A 24506-nucleotide genomic window follows, 5' to 3' on the forward strand; every position below is an offset into this window, starting at 1 on the left:
CGGTGCGGGGCGGGTGGGCGTAACATCCGTCGGGCCCAGGATGAACACAGCGAGCTATTTGTTTTGGTTTTCATCCGAGTGAATGGAGGGTTCCGAGGCAACCAGCTCTTGGGAAGGTTTTTGGTGGGGGGCTGGATTAGTCTTTTCTTTATTGGGTTCGCTAGCGCTGATATGGTTTGATGATTTTCAAGTGTGTGCATGGAAACGCAAAATTCGAAAGTGACAAGGAGATTGTGTCTGCAGTTTTTAAAAAGCCCAGGGAACCTCGCAGACACAGGATTTGAATCTCGCTGAACGGCCATGCACAACTTGCCCTTAACCTCTCGCGCTCCCGTCTTGTGCCCTCAAGTTTTGCGTCTCGTGGTGTTGCCGATTGGACGGGGTGGTTGCCGATGCGAGAGAAGCCATGGAGAGGAGGAGTGATTGATCGTGGGTGTCGATTTTGTGGAATTGGGATCGGTGGTTGTTGATTGAAATCACAGCATGGGTTCAGGAACAGGGTGTGCGGCATGGTAGGCCAAGGAAAATGCAAGAATTTCGCAGGGCAGGTGAGCTTTCTGTCAGTGCCATGGAGGTGGTCTTTTGTTCCCGCCGCTGTGCTCCTCTGTGTGGAAGATTGCAATTGTCTGCCGGAAAGGATCGGGTAATTGTGCAGTTCATGAAAGAGATTATGCGTCATAGTGGGACAATTGATGCACGATAGGTTGGGAGCTTGGTTATTTGGAACTTCTTCTCTACACCGGAAGTAAGGACATGGTACCCTATGTGTGCTGGGAGGTTTTGTGGGGATAAGAGCAATGCTTTACGAAATCATTATTGGGACAGTGCCGATTGAGTGGGTTTTTGTCTCAAAAAATTAGCGAACTCGTGAAGTGCAGTCGGAGATGGTACAATATGTTTTTCTTTTCAATCTGTAATTTCCGTTTTTGTTTTCGCAACTGGCCTAACAGTGACTTCACACTTTTCTTGTCTTGTTGCTTCTAGTACTCACTTTTATGTGAACGTATTCTGTATTGATCTGGAAAGACGCATAGACCAGTGTGTGGCGATCGATGAGGTCGTGAAAGCGTGCAAGCGTGTGGGAGGCTTGAAGTGTAAGAAATGGAAAGAGGAGGAGGGCTCATGAATGGAAATGTTGAGCATTCTCCTACCGACATGGAAGTTAATAATCATGCTCAGCCTGCCTTCAGCCTTACAACCACCCAGGTGCAGGACATGAAAGTCTTGCTGAGCACTCTCTCTTTGCTTTCCCGAAGCGTGCAAGTTCCAAATAAATTATTCGAGAAAGTCTCTTCGATTGCTCAACGAGGTGGTTCGTACTCTGAAGCGTACAAGGTGAGTTAGATCCTGTGACCTATCATTAAACACGATCAGCATTATGTCACCCTCCTGCGATCACTCTTGGGCCTTGCAATATACTTTGATGAGAAAAACATGAACGTGGGGCTTGGTGATTAATAATTTATGCTTGGCAATGATACATGGGTATTTGAGATTCCTAAAACATGATTATCAATTTTTTGATGGTTTTTCTCGACACTTGTAGGTGCGCAAGTCGAAATTTCCTGCAATTTTCTACATTGATTTTCGCTGACTCTGGTTCTTTAGGGTTCGATGCCTTCCTGGTTACTTTTCATCCTCTTGAAATTGCAGTATCGTTTAAACCTTCTCCGTGGTTGTACAGAGTGACGCTTCAATTGGACACGAAAATAGGGTGAGATCGGGACCTCCCTTGCAACCACACCACTCCAAAAGCCCACAGCCTGAGGTACCTCAGACTGTTACATTTGTCCAAGAGAACGGTGACACCCTGAAAGCTCAAAGCACTGAGTTGAACTCTGAGCTACGAGTTGAGGGCCCCTCAAGTGCTCAGGGGTGCACCAACACAGCCCATGCGCACGTTTCAGAGGGTCGCTTGGTTCAGAACTACAGTACCACCCAATCTGAGCCCTCAGAGAAACCTCTTACTTTTGACGAAGGATTGCAATTACCAAAGTCATTAGAGAAAAGTGAGCAGAGTAAATCTGCTGGTGTGTATCCACAGGAACTTGAACGATCAAAACAGATTTCTTCGGAGGGGGCACAGCCAGGTTCAGCAGAGGATGTCGGTTCACCATATGTTCCAGGTCACTTGCTTGCAGAGCTCGACGCAGCCATGCTCGACAATCAAAGGTTCATGACATCCGCAGAATTACGGAATAAGGAGAAATTTCGCATGGACAGCAAACTTACCCACCGAATTCAAGAGATCAAAGATTTGCCGGCTTTTTCAGAAGAGAAGGTTCGACAAATAAATCTTATTGAACAGTATTCTTTAGACTTGTTGAATTTGCAAAAGAAAGTGAGGGCCGAAGTCTTGCAAGAGCTTCGATTGAAAGAGTTGTGCAATTCACCGGACTCTCGAGTCTTCGACTGGGGTCTCATGCGGATACGACGGAGTGGAACATCCTATTTGAACTACGGTGATATGGGTATATATATTAACTCTATCATTAAGCCTGCTTTTTGAAGCGCTCTGTTGCTCTCGACATCGAATTCCTGCATCATTCGAAATTTTTGACACTTTCGATTAATTATTACCCTGTGACTTGGGCATTGGTGTTTTTCTGTTGTTAAATACTCTCTGTGTTATGTCAGGACATGCCATGGCTCCAGAAGCTGATGAACGTCAGAGAAGAAAACGAGAAGCAGAGAGACAGAGAAGACTGGAGGAGGAAGAGAGGACAAGAGAGACCACTCGAAAGCGGAAGTTTTTCAATGAACTCCTCAATATGTCAAGAGAATACCAGTTGCAAACTCAAGCTGCCATTAAACGGAGGAAGCAACGAAACGACGGTGTTCAGGCTTGGCATGGGAAACAAAGACAGAGAGCAACTAGAGCAGAGAAGCTGCGCTTTCAGGCACTTAAATCTGATGATCAGGAGGCATACATGAGGATGGTCGAAGAGAGCAAGAATGAGCGGCTTACGACGCTCTTGTCTCGAACCGATGATCTCCTCCAACGGTTGGGGGCTATGGTGCAGAAGCAGAAAGACGCTGAACCCGAGGATGCATTCATCGTTAAGAAAGATCACAAACCTCGAGGGCATCCTAAGGATGCAACCAGAGATTTACTCGACAATGAAAGCGTCGACGCTGAGGCGGGGTCCAAGAAGCGGGACCTTCTAGAGGGGCAGCGACAATACAACTCAGCTGTCCATTCCATTGAGGAGAAAGTGACAGTGCAGCCCAAAATGCTCCAAGGCGGACAGCTGCGAGCATACCAGATTGAAGGACTCCAGTGGATGCTATCTTTGTATAACAACAACCTTAATGGGATACTGGCAGATGAAATGGGGTTGGGAAAGACTATTCAAACTATTGCGCTGCTGTCATATCTGCTTGAAAATAAGGGCGTCGTTGGCCCACACATCATAATTGCGCCCAAAGCAGTGTTGCCGAATTGGGCTCATGAGCTGTCGACATGGGCGCCAGGCATTCAAACAGTTTTATACGATGGGCGCGCTGAGGAGCGGAGGCTGTTGCGGGAAGAGTATGGAGGTGAAGGGAAGTTCAATGTGTTGGTCACCCACTATGATCTTATCATGCGGGACAAAGCCTTTTTAAAGAAAGTCAAGTGGAACTATATGATTGTAGACGAAGGTAATTCGCATCCTGCCTTGGATGGTAATTTCTGTGGTCGGTGTGTGAGTTCTGATAGTATGGATATCATTGTTGGTAATCTTTTCAAATTTTTAATAAGTTTCCTGGTTTGTTCACGAGCGTTCTGGTTCTTGTTTGATTATCTTTTTGGGTAGACCTCTTTGTTGTTCTCATGAGGCACTTTGGCTGATGCAGGTCACCGTCTCAAGAACCACGACTGCATGTTGTCCCGAACTCTCACTACTGGGTACCACATCCGGCGAAGGCTGCTCTTGACTGGAACTCCAATTCAGAATAGCTTGCAAGAGCTGTGGTCCCTCCTCAATTTTCTACTCCCAGCAATTTTTAACTCTAGCGAGAATTTTGAGGACTGGTTTAATGCCCCCTTTACAGATCGGTCCGACGTGTCTCTGACAGAGGAGGAACAGCTTCTTGTCATTCGTCGGCTTCACCAAGTCATTCGTCCCTTCTTGCTGCGACGGAAGAAAGCCGAGGTTGAGAAGTTCCTTCCTGGCAAGACGCAAGTTATTCTCAAGTGTGACATGTCCGCATGGCAGCGGTTGTATTACAAGCAGATCATGGAGTCTGGGCGGGTTGGGTTGGATATTGGCACAGGTAAATCACGAGGGTTGCTGAACACTGCCATGCAATTACGAAAGTGCTGCAACCATCCCTACCTTTTCCTCGAGGGCCGAGACTATGAACCTGAAAATCGTGACGAGCTCATACGATCGTCAGGGAAGTTTGAGCTTCTAGACAGGTTGCTACCTAAGCTGGCCAAGACAGGTCACCGTGTGCTCTTGTTTTCCCAAATGACACGATTGATGGACATTCTAGAGGATTATCTGGAGTGGCATGGCTTCAAGTTCCTACGCCTTGACGGAACCACGAAGACAGAGGAGCGGGGCACACTCTTGCAGAAGTTCAACGCACCTGATTCCCCCTACTTCATGTTTCTATTGTCCACCCGAGCTGGTGGCCTTGGGTTGAATCTTCAAACTGCTGATACGGTCATCCTCTTCGATAGCGACTGGAATCCACAGATGGACCAGCAGGCGGAGGATCGCGCTCACCGAATTGGGCAGAAGAAGGAGGTTCGTGTGTTTGTTTTGGTAAGCGTGGGTTCGATTGAGGAGGAGATTCTGGAGCGGGCCAAGTCGAAGATGGGCATTGATGCGAAGGTTATCCAGGCAGGTCTGTTCAACACTACCTCCACTGCACAAGAGAGGAGGGAGATGCTGGAGGAGATAATGAGGCGGGGTTCAGACGTGATAGGCACAGATGTACCAAGCGAGCGCGAGATTAACCGCTTGTCAGCCCGTGGAGACGATGAGTTCGATATCTTTGAAGAGATGGATGAGGAGAGACGGCAAGGGGAGGGCTACAAGACGCGACTGATGGAAGAGCACGAGGTGCCAGAATGGGTGTTTTTAAATGGTCCTAAAGGCGAAGACGGAAATCAGGAGGGTGACACTGACAGGAAGCAGGTCACAGGGAAGCGAGCTCGGAAGGAGGTTATGTATACCGACGTGCTGAGCGATTCTCAATGGATGAAGGCCATCGAGGACGGCGAGGACGTTGGAGCAGCTGTCAAGGTGCAGCTCACGAAGCGGTCCAAGAGACGAGAGCAACAACAAGCTGCTCTTGAGCAGGAAGTAGCTGAAATGCTCGAAGGTGATGAAAACAGTGACGACGCTGAAGATGAAACTGCTGCCGACGCTGAAGATGAGTCAATCACCGAGCACACTGAGCTGCAATATGAAGAAGCAGAAGTCAAGACAACCGAGAACAAGACGCGGATTGTGATCAAGAGGCGGCACCACACAGAGGAAACCAAAACCAAAAGCCCCACAGCTGTTAAAGAGAGTAGTGAGAACCGTTTGCGGCTCGTCCTCGTAACTAACGACAAAGCTACTGCTAACTGGAAGGGTCTGCAGCGCAAGCGATCCAGACACGCAGCCTCCGTTTCGGAGGAGCAACCTAAAGAAAACATTGATCATGAAGGTGATGAGACCGAGGATGAGGACGAGAGCATGTAGCTCAATTGACTGATTTGTACATTGACGTGCGATTGCACTTATGAGCTCCACCTTTTACCTCAGCTGGTTGTCTTAGGAGGGGTTGTAGGATTAGACCCTGAAATTATACTTTTGCGTCATCTCATTTTATATTACCTGAGGCATTTGTCTTTCCTGATCTCATCATTCTTTTGCCCCATTTTTGTGGATTCTTTTGCACTCTCGACAAGACAGGACACGTACATGTTCGAATTCTCCTTTGTGCGACCAAGAAGCATGGAGCACTAGCTTCTGACCTTGTTTTGGCAGGATCATAATTTCTCGTTGTTGCGGACTGAGCGATGATAATTTCTCGTGTTTTCACGAAGGATAATATGGAATTCAGCAACATGATCTGTGTATAAATGAAATGATTCGCACTGCCTGGGTAATGTGCAAATTCGGATTTGAGTCGGCTGAGTGCTGTAGTGAGAAGGTGTCCTCTCGTTGTTTTTCACCACATAATGTGACGTTCTCCTAACAAGATAGAAAAACTCGTTAGAATTATTACAGAGATTAACGTAAACTGCAAAGTGAACTAAGCTTCCTTGAACTTACATGTTTCCATTTCCATGATGTCCTCAATTTGTCGGACTGTCATCAATTTGTCACATTGCCGGACTGTCATCAATTTGTCTAGCATAAACAATGGTCTGCAATGGAACAAACAGTTGCAGAATTTTAGCGGATAAATTAAAGGTTTGAACAATGAAATCCGCAATCTGCCCTCACTAGAGCCTCTCTTTCGTATACCCATATCGAGTTTTTGGGTTACATTGATTAAGAACGAAGATTTCGCTGAGTAGGATTTGCTTGTAGGTGTTACAGAAACTTAGTATAGAAGTCACTGCTGCTCTGACCTTCAGCACTAAGATGTCAATGTAAGCTGACATTCTTACAAGAATCAGCATGCCGTGAGCAAACAAATGCAATATTCTGAAGAGGGATCTCCTTTGTGAAGCTGCTTTCGGTGTCTACATTATAAACAGAAAGGTGATGCACTTTACTGTAAATACTAATCACGACTGTGGATGTGTTTGACTGCTACAAAGACTTGTTCTACGATCGTTAACGAGAAAACTTGTGGTGGTCCTGTTTGTCATGACCACAAAACAAGCAAGAATGATGCCAGAGAACTCCGGCAAACTCTCAGCCTATTCTACCAGAGTTGTCTAGGAGTAACGCCGCTGAAAAGAAAATACCAGCAGACTCAATGCCAAGTTTTCTGCCAATTGAGTATTATTGCCCAAGCTGTGCGCTATTTTGATATTGAACTCTTCTGCATGAAAGCAAATGGGGCACCCAAACAGAGGGATTCACGAAATTGTCGAGAAGAGGGTGATGTGGTGACACCTACGACATCCTTTTGCTATTGCACATTCCTGAACACTGTTGTTGCTGTTGCTTCTAATGCCTATATTCAAATCTTGTTGATATTTGCCAGGATGGGTAAAAATGTACAGTTAGTATAAACCCATGGAGGGCATTATTACAAAGCCAGATAACACCACCTTAAACACTTTGCCATCAGTTGTCAGTGCTCAAGGAGGTTACATTCACGTCTTCAATTTGCCAGAGCTTAGAAGGAACCCTTCCAATGCGTTGGACTAATGACTCTCTGCAGCAATCAAGTTTTAGTTAGTTTTTGGCTTACGTTTTTTCTACAACCCTTGCAGCATTTAGCTCTCTTCAGATCAAAAGCATGAATGTACTCTGAGATAGTAGGTATTGTGGTGCTACTCTTAGAATTACTTGAAGACTTTGGGGGTTGGTGAATCTGTTGTCTTCCTAAGGATCAATTTTTCTCTAGATCTCGGATCCTTTAAGAACAGAATTCGTTCTGTAGTTGATGTCATGGAATACTTTGAAATCTCAGTAATAACTAACACAATCTTCAAAATAGGAATTGCATATTTGGATTCGTCTGGAACTTGCAGAACTTCCTGTGTTAGGGTTAAAGGTTTTGGGAGACCTACGGCGTGGGTTTTGAGCTTCTTGTTTGTGTCCGATTTCTTTCTGAAACCTCCTGATCAGATCTCAGGTCATGCGTGATGAAGTTCACTGTTCTGCCGCGTCGAATGTCAGGGTTTAAGTTTTGATAGGGTTAGCTTTCATGGTTTTCGTGTTGTCCAATTGTGAGAATGGGGTTGGAACTGTCAAAGGTGAATTTGCTGTCACGAGCTCCATTGCCGGATTGCAGGTGTCAACTCCTTTGTATTGTAACCGGATATTTGTTATTTGTTTTGTTTTGCTTCTTATTTCTTTTTTTCGCAACGGGTTTGGCAGGGTGATGGCCCATGAGTAGGGCACGATGACGAGAATCAATGTTTGAATGATGCTTCAAAAGAGCGTGTTCAACGGAGAGAAGCGCGGCAAGTGCCGACTCCATCAAACCAGTTGTAACGAAGGAGGCAGGTAGTGCATACTTAACTTGTAACTCACCTTCTGTCGGCATCCTTTTCGCTTTGTTGTTATTATCCTTCCATGGCGAGTAGTCATTGCGCCCACGAGAGTCTCTGTTCTTGGGTGCCTGGCGATGCCACATGATACTCAACCAGCAATGTGGATACGTAGTTTGAATGAGTCATTGGCTCACACCGTAGTGGGAGCTGGTCCCATTTCCGTTACTGTTTAAGAACGAACTAATTTTTTCTAAAGATTTTATTTCAGGTTTCAAAAACTGTAAGATCACCTGGAAAAAAGGAAAAATCCAAGGGTCTGCATATTCCTGCAGGAGCTGGCACATTTGTGTCTTACAGCGTCCCTCCTTGTAATGAGGAAAATTCACTGTCGCCGAAAACAATCCATGGCTGCTTTGGCAGCTGACCTCGCATATTTCTTTTGTAAGTTTCTTGCCATAAGTTGGACTGTGCCGTACAAATGCGTCGACAAGAATATTTAATTCAACAAGTAGATGGCTTATCAATGTTGTGGTTGTGAGGAGTAACTCACAATGCTCTGTGATATCAAGTACTGAAGTGGACGGCAAATAATGTGTTCTTCGTACAATAGTTGTTCATGAGAGGCATCAGTTATGACCTCTTTAGCTGTCAATGAAGGCAGGCGAACAATCAACACAAGCATAGCTTTTCCTACAGTTGATGTATGTGCGTTGGGTTGCAGGAGAAAAACTGATCACTTATCCAAGGAAGTGTTCTTTAACAGGCCCACCTAGAATGAGAAACAGAGTCGACGTATCCAACAACAGGACCTTGCAAGACGTGTATCAAGCTTATTCCCAGCTACCATTTTCGCAGAAATCAGTACATACTGTGGGACGACAAATCACTATAGTGACAGCACTTACGACGTAGTCTCTCCGTACCTAACCGTGACATTATTAACTGCGGACAAAGCACTATACTATCAGTAAGAGAATTGTAAGATATATTCAAGTAGCGAAGATTTTTAGATAAAGCTTCAAAAAATCATATTAAATCAGCTTTTACTAATGAACATTTTGGGGTCACAAACTGCATGGTCATTATAAGCACTTAAATCGAAAAGAATATATATATATATATATGTGTGTGCCTTTTTAGTGAGCTAGAGTTATACGATTACAGGGCTAGGGATTTAGGGTTAAATCCTACTTGAAAGCACCATGCGTCTCAGACCCCATAAAATAATAGACAAATCGATCACATGTTCATTCCTTATCTGCCTTTCCATACTCCAGATCTGCGTCACTTCTCAAAAGAGGCACATCGTCTTCTCTAAGCGGCTCCTTCACCTTGATGGTTGCCGACTTAGCTGCTTGAGTCTTAGCGTGTTCCACAGCCCAGCTATAGGTGATCATCCCCACAACAGCCATAAACATGCCCATTAGGTTCTTTCCAGTCAATATAGAGTCAAATAGAATCCAGCCCAAAGTCAGGACGCAAACCGTCTTCATATGCCCCAACACCTGTGACAGAAATCAATCAAATGTTTAGTACCTTAATTAGCACGTGCACATGGCGGTAGTAAGAACTCTCCTAATCAGAAAAATCAGAAAAATCACTTATAATACTGGATTCTATTGTTCAAGACCTCGGTTTGATTAAAAGCCATCTCATCAATGATACAGAGCTCTAATATTATACCTTCATGTTTATTAACAAGATTTAGCAGAAGTGCAGTTCCTGGACACTAAATACGAACAACCCACCTGGAATGTGACAGCAGAGAATCGTCCAATACACAAGTATTGGCTTATGTTACAGAACACCGCAAGTGTGCAGGAAAGAAGTATAAAGAACTGCACAGAATACCACAAGAAAATTATTCTTTTGCGCTAAGCAACAATTAAGCACAAATCTACTACCTCCCCCCCCCCCAATCTGTTTCCTGAGAATAAAATGAAAAATGCCAACACCTAAAAATAACAAGCGCTCCGTTATTGCAACGAACTCACTATGGGGTGCCAATACAACCAGTCCAAAATATGGAGAGTAAAACCAGCATGATTGCGCAGCACGCTACGATATCATCAAATCATAGAAAGGATATCCCCTTCTCACGACACATCAACCACTAGCTGCTCTAGTTTTCAGTTGAGTTACTGGCTTACAATGGCTCCTGCGGTGTACGTGTAGTTCAGTAAAACCTCTCCAATCAGAATATAGTCAACAAAGGGACCTATCACAATAAGTGAAGCCGCCTGAATGGGTGCCGTCTTGCTTAGAAGTTCAAATGAACCACAATTGTGTTTCTTTTGTAGCGCACCAATATACTGCAAGTAGCATTGACATAGGCTCGTCTTCAGTACCCTCCAGCCTTACTCAAGGGTCAACTTTTTAAATCTAAAAACAGAAGACGTAATCGATATACAACAGCAATAATAAAACTAAAAAATCAAAAGATGAAAACAATACAATAATTTTAAAAAAACAGAAAATGCAGCCGTATACATCCACAATCCAGCAAGAAACGACATGAAAGCAGCATCACCAAGAAAAGACGTAAAGCTTACAATCTGTTGCAGGGAGGTAGAAATCACTGCCACCACTGCAGCCGTAAATCCTTTGAAGTTGACATTCACATCAGTCACAGTACACACACCCACCCCGATCATGACAACAAAAACGGACATCTTCACTTCCCTAGTGTAAGTCTTGTTATGGAGTATCCATTCCAATATGCAGACAGTAGGTATCATACTCAGCTTCGCAATCTGTAAACAAGCCAACGACATGACCATCAGTCTAATCAAATATCACATAAGTCGAACGACCACCCTGAAAGACTAAAATGTCAATGCATCCTTCATATCATGTACTACGTTATCAAGGGCTTGATCAAAAGGAGTTATTCTTGACCAATAGCGCTTACATCATTGTAGTACTAACAAAACAAGCGTATAAAAATGATATAACTTCATCCTACAAAATTTATATATCCGACTTGATCACTGTATCTGTTCAATGCTCAATGGAAACTGGTAACCTTCCAGAGAAGTTGATAGACTTCAAATCAAATAAAAGAAAATGACGTATTTAAATCTAAATATAATTCAAATTTTAGTAAACACATATACACACACACTGGTTCGCCTAGATCATCCTGCAACTCCCTCTATAGTATTAGGAACCTTCGTTATCGCACACAGCTATTCAGGATCATACACCTACCTGGTAGAAACCCACTGAATTGAGCATGAGACTCAAGTTCATGGAAACAATCGAGGTATTTGACACTAGGGAGAATAGAAACAAATCTCTGAAGGGCAAATGCTTGGAAACGGAGTAGCCTAGAGAAGAAGATATGTAACCCACTGCGGCCGTCACTGTGAAGTGGAACGCCGTTAATGTCGTAGCTGCAGCAAGTACACGTATCAGCAAAACGATCACACAAATTTGACACAAATAATCACTGGTCGAATCGTGGAAAACTCTGCAAAGATCTAGAGCACACTAAACGAATACAAACGAACCTTTAATCTCGTGCTATTTCTTACCAAATCTGTAGTTGTAGCCCCCTACAGACATAACTTGCTTATTCGCCATGATGATCCCCACAGAGCTAATAATGTTCATTGCCCAAGCTCCGACATTTGAGACTCCACCTTTCTTGTCATCTTTCTTGTCATCTTTCCTGTCGGATTTGTCCGACATACTCTTTATTGAATTCATCGTGTCTTATTAGGAGTGACGTCTTACTCCCCCACCCTCCCAACTGAAACAGCTTGTCAACGGCAAAACAATACCTGTCTAGGACCTTCCCTGGGCCCTAGTTAGTTGACAATCAATGCCATGGTCCAGTCAACACTCTCCTCAAGCGAATGGCTTGTAGATCATGCCATGCACTGGCTAGGTGATGTTTCACAATGCCAAATGCGTTGAATGAACTCTCCAACTCAGATAAAGTGACGGCATCAACGAGTCCTACACAAACGGAAACCACCTTTAACATCAATCGTACCACACCCGAGTCTGCATGTGACATTCCTTACTCTACACCACAAGGATCAAGCAGAAACTAAGATTCGTGTTTTGTTCAGTTGACGACTACAACAAACCCCTGTATCTCAGAGAACCTGCTGCTCGGATTAAACTTCGCTAAAAGAAACTACCTTGAACTTCAGGAAACAATTTCTAGGACTTAAGTGGCATTTACGTTGCAAGACTTGAACAAAGTCCGAACTGCTAGCATTAGTGATCGACAGTAGGATCAAATGCTGAAGCAAGCTAATGCGATAGAGCTCAACGCTTCAATGCAATATGCTTGGGCAAGCTTCTTCCTTCATGGTTTCGAGTCCTCATCTAGCAAGGGCCAACAAATCTGGACATTGAAGTTTTAAGTTTAACGTGCAGCTTCACACAATCTGCGACACGGACGAACCATTGGCCCGAGAAGCTCAGCGAAATCGCCCGGAAATATTACTCATACTGCCACAGATGTGTAAGGCCATGTTGACCCAAGACCTACAGGGAAATACTACATACAGAGAGCAACCTAAATAATTACTGAATCGACTGCAGAAGCATTACGACCAAAAAACCAAAAAGAGGCGCACAGCGACTGGAGAAACTATGGATAGCCTTGAGACTGATATTAAAAGCTCAAATGCGCACTGACCACTGAACGACAGGGTAGAGGACATGCTAGATTCGAGGATTATCCATACAGACCAAACCTACCCGAAAACCTGTAAAACAAGCTGCAATCCTCGTCACCTGAGAATATTCTCGGCAGAAATATTCAACATTCACAAAACGAAAAAACAAGACAATATGAGATCTGACCTAAAGAAGCAACAGCACGCCCTCTTTATGAATGGTAAAAGCAGAATGCCATTTCACAACTGCATTGCACTACATTGTGTGAAAAATATATATGCTTAACGACATGCCTGAGAATCCGACAGACTCCACACGCTCTCCTCTGAGAGACTTAATAACCTCAACATCGCTAAAAAATCATACCACAACCTCGACCGCTCTGCCAAGATCTCCTCGTCGCATCCTATACAATCCCATGATCTCGCTTACCTAAGTTGATACTACGGCGATGAATCGGCAAAGCTCCCCAGCGACAAGACTAACAACAAGCACAATTTCTCGCTCGAGCAGAGCAGTAATCCACCGCACTCCAAGCTGCGTCCCGGAGGCAGAAGGACAGAGGAGACGAGACCAGGCATTGCGAAGCAGGACGGTGTGAAAGGAGCTCTCCAGACCTACTTTTGCGACTGGCCTCGGCTTGGAAGGTAGGAAGAGGAAGGTAGCTGGAGGGGGGGGGGGAGCGATTTCAGGCCCTCTATTGACAGTCTCTGACGATCGATGAACTGTGCATGCATCCACACCAAATGCACATCCACGTCCACATCCATCCAACGACGACTATGAAGACAAATAGAACAGCCAATAATATAGGGTTTGTGTTGTACTTAGTGTTTTACTTTGTGTTTAAGATAATGGCTAATTCCTCACCTCATTTCCTCTTTCTTTTTTTTCTAGTGAAACCACAATACTAGTCAAACTACAAAAGGGAATCAAAAGGGTATCACCCAATTTGAGCTGTGTATTGAAAAAGCCATTCTAAAATGTAATAGGAGTGTACATGTGTGTAAATGTATGTATGTATGTATGTATGGAATGTAATATGAAGTGTGGTCAATTTCATATTTTTATTAATTAAAAAACATTATTTTTGTACTAAAATTAAAATCGAAATAAAATCAAGCTATGCATTGCTCTAGATAGTTTGTTTTGGAGGTTTTCGATTAGCTTTTGTCTAGTTGATTGATTTGCAAGTTGGAAACCACTAATGATGTATGTTTATACATGTAATTTTGTATACAGTTTGATTTTTGACAATCCAAAAGTATGAATTCCTTTTGTCTGTATGATTGATCAGTTAATGTCTTTAAAGCTCGTTAATTACTTGTTAAGAGTTCATGTCAATATAAACTGCAATTGTTTTATTTGATATCTTCCAACTTATTGCTCACAAGTATATGCTAAGTATTTGTCCGAGTACTATTTTCATTTCTTTTTTTACATTTTATGTTTCAAAATTTATGTGTATATATATACACACGTACAAAATTTATTTTATTTAATAAATCGAGGGTTTATGTTGTGAATTTATTATAGTTATAAAATAAACATATTACTTAGATCTTACACCTAGACATACATACACATATGCATGTAAATGTGTGTGTATTTATATACACAGGTATTATGGCATTGAATTGTATAAATTCTTTTTAAATTTGAAAATATTTGCATTTGTCAATTGTGTTTTCTTCAACAGAGTTTATTTATCTCAGATATTCTGACAGACCAAAAAATATATATATATTTTTTAAAATCCATTGGTACATGAAAATATAGATCAATGATTTCATTGATTTTCCTTGAGGTAAAGATATTATTTTTTTTAAAAAAATGTATTTGAAATATTTTTCAAATATAATGTTTGGATTTCAATCAAACTATTGGAGCTAAAATTAAAAAAATAAAAAAAAATAAAAAAAAATCCTGTTTCCTTTTCAAATTTGTAGAAAAGCTATAAATAAATAATAATTTTAAGCTTTAAAATCTAGTCTGATATATTTTTGTCAGTCTGTTATCATACAACAATAAATTAAATATGTATTACAAAATATAAACAATTAGACAATCATTTGATATTTAAAATTCTTGAAATTTCTTTAAATTATCTTTAAATTCTAATAACAGATGTTGAAATGTTGTGCTTTATACTACACAAAAAGCATGTAAAAGTTTCAAATATAATCATTTGAAGACTTGGATGAGTTTCATTTCAAGGATGCAGTTAGGTAGTATGTATTTTTATGAGACAATTTAACATACAAACCTGTCACTTATTCATAGAAAATTAAAATATTTGCACAAAGCTCTGGTGTATATATATATATATGTAGAGAGAGAGAGAGAGAGAGAGAGAGAGAGAAAAAAGGAGCCATAAATCTTTTTAATTTTGCAAGAGCAAACACACAAACAGCATGCGCATTGTCCAAGGGCTGCTTCACTTTAAGGCTGCTTTGTTTTTAAACCATAAGATGGCTTGGTCAACTAAGATGGCTATTTGGGACCATCACCAAATTAAAATAATTTCCATGTTACCAATAATAATAAACTCCATATTCATCTCTAAGGGGGAATGGTTGTTGACATCTCTCTCATTCACACACACACACATATATATATATATATATATATATATTGGCAAACATATCTACATTGAATCATGATTGTATTACTGAATTGACATGATCATGTAATATTTTACCATCAAAATTGTATACATGTAGCAAATGATTGAATAGTTTAATGTTGGATTGCCATTGCTTGAGTCCACATGTTGCAAGTTGAAGTTGAGACTGAATACATTTATTGCAATTCAGGAGCAATCCAATCAAGACTAAAACGTGCTTCAAATCAACAGAAACATTATCTAGTGAAAAAATAAGAATTTTCAACACATCCAACATAGAAATAAGCCTATTAACATTTAATTTCAATTCCTTCTATAGCATTGTTACCTTGAAGTTTTGTCAATACATTTCCACACTAAACACATCAACATTCATCCAACACATGTATTGATTTGTGTGCATACCGACATTCATCCCAACAATTCTTAAAACATTAATTTAACTTGCACCCCAAATTAATATTTATTTATGGCATGCAACTCCCATGAAGCAAGATATTGACTAAACCAGCACATGAGAAAGAAAAAATGCAAAAAAGAAAAAAGAAAACATGTTGGGTCAGAGCATGGATTAATTATAGGGGAATGGATGACTACAGATGAATGAAAATGGATGAATGTACGCTCATATATGGATGTATTTTGTCCTGAATGAACGGCCATGCATCCACTTTGAAACCTTATTCTAATATCTCTAGATCTTAATCTATTGTCAATAGGAACTGAAACAAATATCCCAAGTATAAATACACCCCTACAATTGAAGAAACAGCACCTTTCTTGTGGGAATAGTGGAATGTACCGATTTGTTTCTGTTCATGCGAATAAAGGGAACCGTCAGAAACTCATCCCAATAATCATGGGGAACATGGGAACTTGACGATGCAGAAAGAACAGTGTGCAGGGTATTAGTGTGGTGGAGAAGCCACATGGGATGTAATCACGGTGTCAAAGACATATTAAAAAAAAAATATATATATATATATATATTTCAAGTCTCCGAAGCCTGAATAGAATATTCCGAAGCACCTCCAGATCCTCATGGAGAGCGATTCCGTAGTGGAATCGTCGTGGAGACCAACTCGGTGGCTAGTTCCATCTACCTATCTGCCTGTTCAGGGAGGTCGAAAACTAGGGTTGAGGCAGGCTCCTTGTTGGTGGGGGGGGGGGGGGGGATGGAGGGAGTCGCATGATCGCAGCGCTTATGTTGCACGATACAAACATGAGCTTCATGCAATGCGATGCGATGCTCTGTTTCGCCATATTATCGCTGTTCGTAATTGCTCGGCCATGTCGCTAGCATGCGATTGTTCATCACTTCACAGCGCTTTGCAGTGAGACCCTGAGTCGACCTCGTGCACTTTGAACGAGTCTTTTGCGCGCAGCGTAGCACGGATCTTAGCACTTCTAATTATCATTTGAGTCGAGGACGAGTGGTTGCTGCGCCACGGTAAGAGTGTGGAGGATTGTTGTGCGCGGAGAATTTCTGCGCCGTGCTACGATGCTTGTGGATTCGCGTGATGTGTTTACCGCAGGATTCCTTATTTATTTATTTATTTTGTTAATTGTTTGTTTAAAAATAATAATGGATTTGAGGATGAAAAGAGCACTGGGAATTGTGGATTTTGGTTTTGTCTTAATAAATATATAGTGTTTGTATTGACTAGCAGGTAGTTGTTGCATTTGTACCAAATCTAAATGGACTGTCGTTCGGTCTTACCGGTTTCACGAGTTTTTATTTTTATTTTTAAAATTTATTTAAGTAACTTTTTGTACCTAAAGGAATGACTTGTGAGCTTTGCTGTAATCTTTCTCGCGTTTGTTGCCGAGCGCGAATGTAATGTAACCTGATCTCTCAATGCTTGCTTTCATTTATCACTCTCTCTCCGTGTTAGCCATCCTTTTCGTTTTCGCCTCCGAGGTTAGTTGTCTACTGATTTTAATCGGTGATTCATCTATTGATGGTCAGGCTTTGTGTAGATTTTTTGATAAGTATCCTTCATCTGAGCTTTGTAGCCTCCATAGGTATTCGTGAATTGTAGCCTCCACATTGATGTTAACAGGAAAATCTTGCTAAGTCTCACTTCTGCGTTGAAATTGTGTGATCGAAATGTAAGAGCTCTGTGCTGTTGAAACTTGGTTAGTATTCAAGACGTTACTCGTCAGTCTCTGTCTCAGCACAGCTACAGAAATAATTATCTAAAGCCGTGCTCTGTTCTGTCTGTCTCTGATTGGCATATCTCGTGCGCAATAGATCCTCAACAACCAGCGTTGGGATTAATTGGTTCCTGCTGCTTTTGAAAGGATTTGTGGGCTTTCCTGGGTGTTTTTATCACTGCATTGTCACTCGTTAGTGTTTTACTGGAAAGTATTCCACTCTAGCTTGCATGATCTAGGAGCTTATGGCAGTAAGCTCCAGGTGACGGAAGGCGAACGTGAGATCTCTTTCGAGATTTAAGTGCGTCCTACAAACTTTTGCCGGTTTGAAGTTCTTAGCTAACAACAGCCATGATGACCTCAGTGAAGGCCAACATGGAGCTCCCTGTTGAAAAGAAAGAGGAGAAGAAAGCAGTTTCAGATGTTGGAGCCTGGGCTATGAACATTATCAGTTCTGTTGGGATTATCATGGCTAATAAACAGGTCATGTCGAAAGCAGGTTATGACTTCAGATTTGGTGAGGGTTTATATACAATGTATGACGTATGTGTCCTCTGGTCATATTTATTTCCGCCTTCGATCGTCTCTGTGGCTTGCGTTAGAGATCTCGAGGTAGACTCAATTTAGTAATGCACTTGGAGTTGAGGAGCATTGCGTGTTCATCTACGCCAATTCCATCGTATCTAATTAGTGTTTTCTGTCTCTGGATGCAGCAACAACTTTGACAGCGTTTCATTTCGCAGTGACGGCAGGAGTGGGTTATGCATCTGCAGCTATGGGCTATTCCGTCTCAAAGCATGTGCCATTTAAGGATTTATTTTTGTTCTCCCTGGTGTCCAACACATCCATTGTCTCAATGAATCTGAGTCTCATGCTTAATTCTGTCGGTTTCTACCAGGTATATAAACATATCCGAGCACATTGTTTCAGCAACAATTTCGGAAATTACGTTGATTTATTAATTTATCTTCTGCTTTTGGGACGAAATAATTGTCTTCTCCTTGCATTCAAGGTGGATTGTCGATGTTGAAAATGCCGAGATGTTGCCTCGTATAGCAGACGTGTGTTAATCAGATTTCTTCATTCCCTGAAACAGATTGCCAAGTTGAGCATGATACCCACTGTCAGCGTTCTGGAGTGGTTGATTCACAGTAAGACCTACACAAGGGAGGTCAAGACCGCCATATTTGTTGTTATGATAGGAGTAGGTGTCTGCACTGTGACAGACGTTAGTGTTAACCTTAAGGGATTTTTGGCAGCTCTCACTGCTGTGATTTCTACTTCACTCCAACAGATTGTAAGCTTCCTTTTACCCAGTAGCTTTGTCGTCGAGTAATTTAGTTTGTGCATCCTAGTTCAGCTCATGATGACTTGAAGAGAAACTACGAATTTGGTTGAAAAATCTGCTGTGTAGTTGTCTATTTACCGAGGCCTCAGTTTTTCCAATTTTGGGAGGGTTTCCTTCATTTTGTTTTTTCCAGTATGCAGTTTTTGATACGACGTTTCTTTCTAAATAAATATAATGGTTTAAAGAAATCTAAACGCAAATCATGATCTTCTGCAGTATATTGGAGCGCTGCAAAAGAAGCATAGCTGTGGTTCTTTCGAGCTGTTAAGCAAAACTGCACCTATACAAGCTGCATCTTTGATAGTTCTTGGACCATACGTTGACTACTTTCTCAATGGGCGAAACATTTTGGACTACACCTACACCAGTGGAGCCATTGTAAGTTGTAGATACTGCATTTGTGTTGTCATTCAAGATGTAGTGTTTCCAATTGGATGTTACAGATGTCATTCTCTCCTCTCTCGTAGGTGCTATACCAGCTTTATTTTGTATTGACTAGAAATTAGGGACTAACAAAATTTTCTCTCTGCAGCTATTTATAATGCTCTCTTGCTTTCTTGCCGTATTCTGCAACATCAGCCAGTACTTGTGTATTGGAAGATTCTCTGCAGTCACATTCCAGGTTAGTTAACTCGCTTTGTTATTGGTAGCTTCGACTTTCCTGAGTTTATATTAGTTTAGGCTGCAGTACGTCATGTGCATTTGTTATCAGGCCATCACTACCCACAACTGTCTTTGATTAACCGCTTTTGGGTGTGTTTACAATGATGAGAACAAACGACTGACACAGGCACGTTGTGAATGCTGATACCCATACCCTGTTTTTTTTGCTTGTAGGTTCTGGGACACATGAAGACTGTTTGCGTTCTTCTTTTGGGATGGATTCTGTTCGATTCTGTGTTGACCGGAAAGAACTTAATGGGCATGTTTATGGCAGTAGTTGGAATGATCACATACAGTTGGGCCGTGGAACACGCCAAGACACAAGCAGCTAAAACTACAACTGTTAAACACCTTGAGCCGAACGCATCGGAAGAGGAAGTCAGCACACTACTGAAAGGTGACTTGGAATTAGGAAAGACAGTTAAGTACTGAGTACGTTCTTATATTTAACATCTTCTACGGCTTGTACCCTACAAATGCCTTCTCCAGGAGCATTTCTTGCTCGGAGAGCACGTATTGAGTACTAGTGCTGAGGGCCTGACTCAGCTCATAACTGGAAACACATGATTAATGCATTCCTGAAATCATCACAGCAAGCTTGAGAGTGTAAGCTTGAGAGATAAGTTTTTTACTTTTTTTCTTTTTATTTTGCCCCTCTATCTCTGATCAGTTATTAGCGCGGGAACTTTTAGCTCCTTTTTGACCTCGCCTTGGCAATCAATTATTTATTCAATTTTTCCAGTGAAGCTGTTGTTTCTATCTCAGCAATTTTTAAATGACTTGGTTCTTACATCTGCTCCTACGCTGACAAGGAGGTCCGATGTTGGATTTGTACCCAAGTGGGTTCTCTTTCTCTTCTCTACTCCTCATCGTGCACTATGCGATGACCACAATGGTTTAAGCTAATCTATTTGCTTTGAACGGAAATCCTGTAGATCACAACAAGGCCATTCAATTTTGAGTGATGCGTCTATTTGACCACTTGAGAGATGTGACAGCATTTTCTCTCTATAAAATCCTCATAGATAATATATTTTTATTTATTATAATACATTATCAAAAAAAAAAACTATGTATGTATTAATTATGCTTTTAGAGTAAAAAAACATAAGTAAGATTTTTTTATAACAAATAACAATCTTATAATTATATATTAAATTTTAAGAAGATGCTCAACTATTATTTGTTTGTATTTAGATCTAACATTAGTTGGTTGCTTTTTATTTAGAGAATTTAATAATGTAATTATTTTGAAGATACTTAGTTTTCCATAAATTTCTTTTATATTAAAGTTTATATTTCTTTAAGAAAAAAATAATTTTCTCATGCATTGATTCTTATAGATTTTCTAAGTAATAATAGGAAGTTATAAATCTAAATAACTTCTTCTTATAAAACAAATTATTATTCTATTGTATAACAATAAAAGCTATACCACAATATGTTATGTAGATTCTTCTGTTTAGTGGATGTCAACAAAATATATAAGTAAAAGATTTTATTTTAAAAAATATGTAGATATTTTGAATAAATTGTTATGACTTTTGCACTTATAAAATATTTTTTTAGTAAATTTTTATATATTTGATATCTAATTTATTTTCTAACAATATGATTATCTGTAAGATATTTATAAAGCATTTCTCCTAAATTAATCAAATTATGTTTTATGTACATGATGTTTGAAAAGTATATATATATATATATATATATATATATATTATGTATTTATTTAAATTTTAATATTAATAGCAATGAGTTATAGTTTGTTTTTCATAATAATATTAATAATAATAAAAATAAAATCTAGAAACATTTTATCTTAAAGAATATATGATTGTTGAAATTCTTGTTGTTATATGTTTGTTAATATATATATATATATATATATATATATATATATACATACATACATACATACATATTAAATTTATTGATTATACATTAATATCTTATAGATTCTTTGTATCAAGCATTTTATGCACAAATTATGCGATTTTTAAATATACTATATGTACTTATACTTTAGTTATTATATAGCTAATAAAATTTCTTTATAATTTAATTTTAAATAGTTTTCACTCTTATATCTATTTAAAAACAAAGATTATGAAATTTCATTGTAAAGAATTTGTCTTTGATAATTGAAAACGAAAAAGAAAATAAGAAAATAATATTAATAAAAACACATTCTTTCATTAAGAATTTGTTTTATGATAAATACAAATTTTTGTATTTATCTAAAGTACTAAAAGCTGTTAAATTTTATTACATGTAATAAAAATATAGAAAAAATAAATCAAGTGAATTTAAGCATAATAAAGTGCTTAAAATGAAGCATTAATATGCAACATGTAGTTAAGATTTATAAACACCCTTAGAATTGTCTTTAAAATTTTTTACAATAACTATACATTTAAAAAAATCATCATTTATTTTTTTAAATACAAGTATTTTAATACTTTTTTTTTATTTTTTAAAATTTTTTTATAGATATTTTGGTATCTTCTAAGAGTCTTTTCAACTAGGAGGGTTGGAGCTCAACATAGGAACTTAAGAACTTCGAAACTTTTCCCTAGTGGTATTCTCAAGGGCAAAAATCCAAAGAATTTGGAGAGAGGTACCAAAATATTCATGCCATGTATATATCTCTACTACAAAATAAATTATTGTAAATAAAATGCATAATCTTTCATAATTAATTTTTTTTGATATCATAGTTTTTTAAAGTATATTATATAAAATTGATATCTTAAATTTGACATAATTGTTTTAGTTTGAATAAGAATTATTTGTTTATTATTAACATTAAAAATATTTTTATATACAATTTGGTTTTGAAAATGAATAAGTTGATAAAAAATTATACATATGTTTTCTAATATTTAAACTTATTAAAATTAAAAATCATAACAAGTTTGATAACTAAACTAACATGTTATATCATCTATTTAGAGAAGAAAAATATGTAATTCAAGTTTGAAACAAATTTATTTCTTTTGATATAATATAATCAATTATAAAAAAAAATTGAATAGGGAATTAATTTTCTACAATAAAGCAAATAAATTACATAGTCCAATACTTGAATTTATTGACATTAAAAAAGATACAATTTTTTTATGTATTTATTTTTCAGAATCTTCTAAAGTACTAATTATATTTAGAAAAAAATAACAATAATTATCTTTTACTTTGGATTGATAATTGCAAAAAAGTTAAGATAAAAAACATATTTGATTAAAAAATAAAATTTTAATATTTAAATAAAATTTATATAATAACATAATTGTAATATTTGTAAGTAATATAAGAGTTGGTACCAAATTTAATTTTTTATTTCTAATAAATATAATTTTTATTACATAAATAAATTTAAATAAATTAAATATATAAAGGTTTTTAATTTTTTTTGAGTAATTAGATATAAAATCATTTATTTGCAAAACTACATACAAATTATATGGTTATTTTGCTAATATTTGATCTAGAATAAATTTCATATATCTTGAAATATCAAGAATATTCCTATATTTTTAATAATAGAAAATATATTATTATATTTTTAATAAAATATAAAGGATATATTTACTATTATTAAAAATATAAAGATATTTTTGATATTTGAAGGTATTTGAAGAATATACATGAAAGTTTCTCTCTATTTTATGGTTTTTAGTATACAAGTACAACTTTGATCTCTACAATAGAGAGAGCTAATTCAATAGACAAACACACCATTTAGAACATCTAGAACAAAATCTTGTTAAATTGTAGTGACTTTAAAATTTATAGCATGTAATGTAGCTTTGATTATATAAGACTTCAACGAATCTTTTTTTTATAAGCCTCAATCAATATAATGTCTCTATTGCAAAAATTGATTCTTTTCATATATAAGGGACTTATAAAGCAAAAATTTATTTCTAATATCATTATATTGTAACTAACTAATTCCATTCAAAATATATCTTTCATATGTATATATATATATATATATATATATATATATATATATATATATATATATATATATATTTTTAACTAGTTTTCCCATGCATATTTATAGTGATAATGGAATTGATTTATTCTTTAAGGAAGCCAACTTGAGGAGTTATTGACTCCCCAACAATCAAAATATCCCACATGATATTTCATAAAAGAATCTCCGACTACCACTAAGAGCTCTTTCCTTGCTTACCATTCAAACAAACATACAAGCAAGGCAATAATAAGTTGGCGCAACTTATAGAACAATCTATATTTTCGACTCCAACTTTGCCTATGAATAGCTTCCAAATCAATACTCCAATTCCATGAGATGACATCTACATTAATGCACCTTAAAAATAGATAATTATTAGTAATAATTTTGTTACTATTATCAAAGACAAGAATTCAAGGAAGATACATAAACAAGTGAGAGAAATATCAAAGAAAAATAAAAAAATGTTAATAGAAAAGTATGTATATTTAAGAAATAACTAGAATAGCTATTGTTAAAGATTAGAAATTTAGAGATTCTTAAAACTACACTAAAAATAATTTTTTTTGATAATTTAGGCTCTTTTCTTATTTTATATATACTATCTAATTAAGAGCTATATAATGACATCATGTAGGACCTCCGACAAGTGTTCAATTTGTGAGACATATGTCTTAATTTGTAAGACAAGTTTTCTAACCATGTGCCACATGGTTAGCTTGTATCACAAGCTACCAACATGTACAACATATGGTTAATTTGTTGACTAAGTATTCAGCCTATCAATCACCTTTAGACATGTATAAAAATGAAACCACATCTATGAAGCTTTTAGGAAGCTTTTCTATAAGATATATTATCAAACTTATCTATTTTTTATCTATTTCTATTTATTCATATTATCTAAGTAACTATTGGTATAAATATAGATGTCCATGATATCATCTCATCTTCTAAGAATAATTTCCACAAAGAGCAATGATCACAT

At 38.3% G+C, this 24506-nt stretch overlaps 3 protein-coding genes across 10 annotated transcripts; 2 read left to right on the forward strand and 1 right to left on the reverse strand.

The window, feature by feature from the left end:
- Position 1: 1 nt before the first annotated feature.
- Positions 2 to 5843, forward strand: LOC112278504 (putative ATP-dependent DNA helicase CHR12). Its single transcript, XM_024512086.3, has 5 exons — positions 2 to 548; positions 1027 to 1335; positions 1685 to 2471; positions 2638 to 3642; positions 3838 to 5843. Exons 2-5 carry the CDS (start codon positions 1102 to 1104, stop codon positions 5679 to 5681), a joined length of 3870 nt encoding a protein of 1289 aa, XP_024367854.1. The 5' UTR covers positions 2 to 548; positions 1027 to 1101; the 3' UTR covers positions 5682 to 5843.
- Positions 5844 to 8822: 2979 nt separating this feature from the next.
- LOC112278506 (UDP-rhamnose/UDP-galactose transporter 3) lies at positions 8823 to 13338 on the reverse strand. 5 transcript variants are annotated; one of them, XM_024512088.3, is made up of 7 exons: positions 13172 to 13338; positions 11638 to 12064; positions 11312 to 11496; positions 10654 to 10854; positions 10252 to 10413; positions 9850 to 9939; positions 8823 to 9606 (listed from the first exon to the last, which is right to left on the reverse strand). In XM_024512088.3, the coding sequence occupies exons 2-7, from the start codon at positions 11810 to 11812 to the stop codon at positions 9349 to 9351; spliced, it is 1071 nt and encodes a 356-aa protein (XP_024367856.1). In that variant the 5' UTR covers positions 11813 to 12064; positions 13172 to 13338; the 3' UTR covers positions 8823 to 9348. The 5 variants fall into 5 exon arrangements, with proteins under 5 accessions (XP_024367856.1, XP_090103917.1, XP_090103918.1 ...); XM_090247791.1 differs by having other exon boundaries at positions 13106 to 13324; XM_090247792.1 differs by having other exon boundaries at positions 13033 to 13324.
- A 3218-nt stretch (positions 13339 to 16556) lies between these two features.
- LOC112278507 (UDP-rhamnose/UDP-galactose transporter 1) lies at positions 16557 to 20279 on the forward strand. Of its 4 annotated transcripts, none has more exons than XM_024512094.3 (7): positions 16557 to 16815; positions 17887 to 18039; positions 18236 to 18420; positions 18619 to 18819; positions 19087 to 19248; positions 19403 to 19492; positions 19708 to 20279. In XM_024512094.3, exons 2-7 carry the CDS (start codon positions 17898 to 17900, stop codon positions 19963 to 19965), a joined length of 1038 nt encoding a protein of 345 aa, XP_024367862.1. In that variant the 5' UTR covers positions 16557 to 16815; positions 17887 to 17897; the 3' UTR covers positions 19966 to 20279. The 4 variants fall into 4 exon arrangements, with proteins under 4 accessions (XP_024367862.1, XP_090103719.1, XP_024367858.1 ...); XM_090247593.1 differs by having other exon boundaries at positions 16609 to 16815; positions 17785 to 18039; XM_024512090.3 differs by having other exon boundaries at positions 16616 to 16815; positions 17620 to 18039.
- Positions 20280 to 24506: the final 4227 nt, after the last annotated feature.

Source organism: Physcomitrium patens, chromosome 25 (genome assembly GCF_059467195.1).
Source record: "Physcomitrium patens ecotype Gransden chromosome 25, ASM5946719v1, whole genome shotgun sequence".
NCBI lineage: Eukaryota > Viridiplantae > Streptophyta > Bryopsida > Funariales > Funariaceae > Physcomitrium > Physcomitrium patens.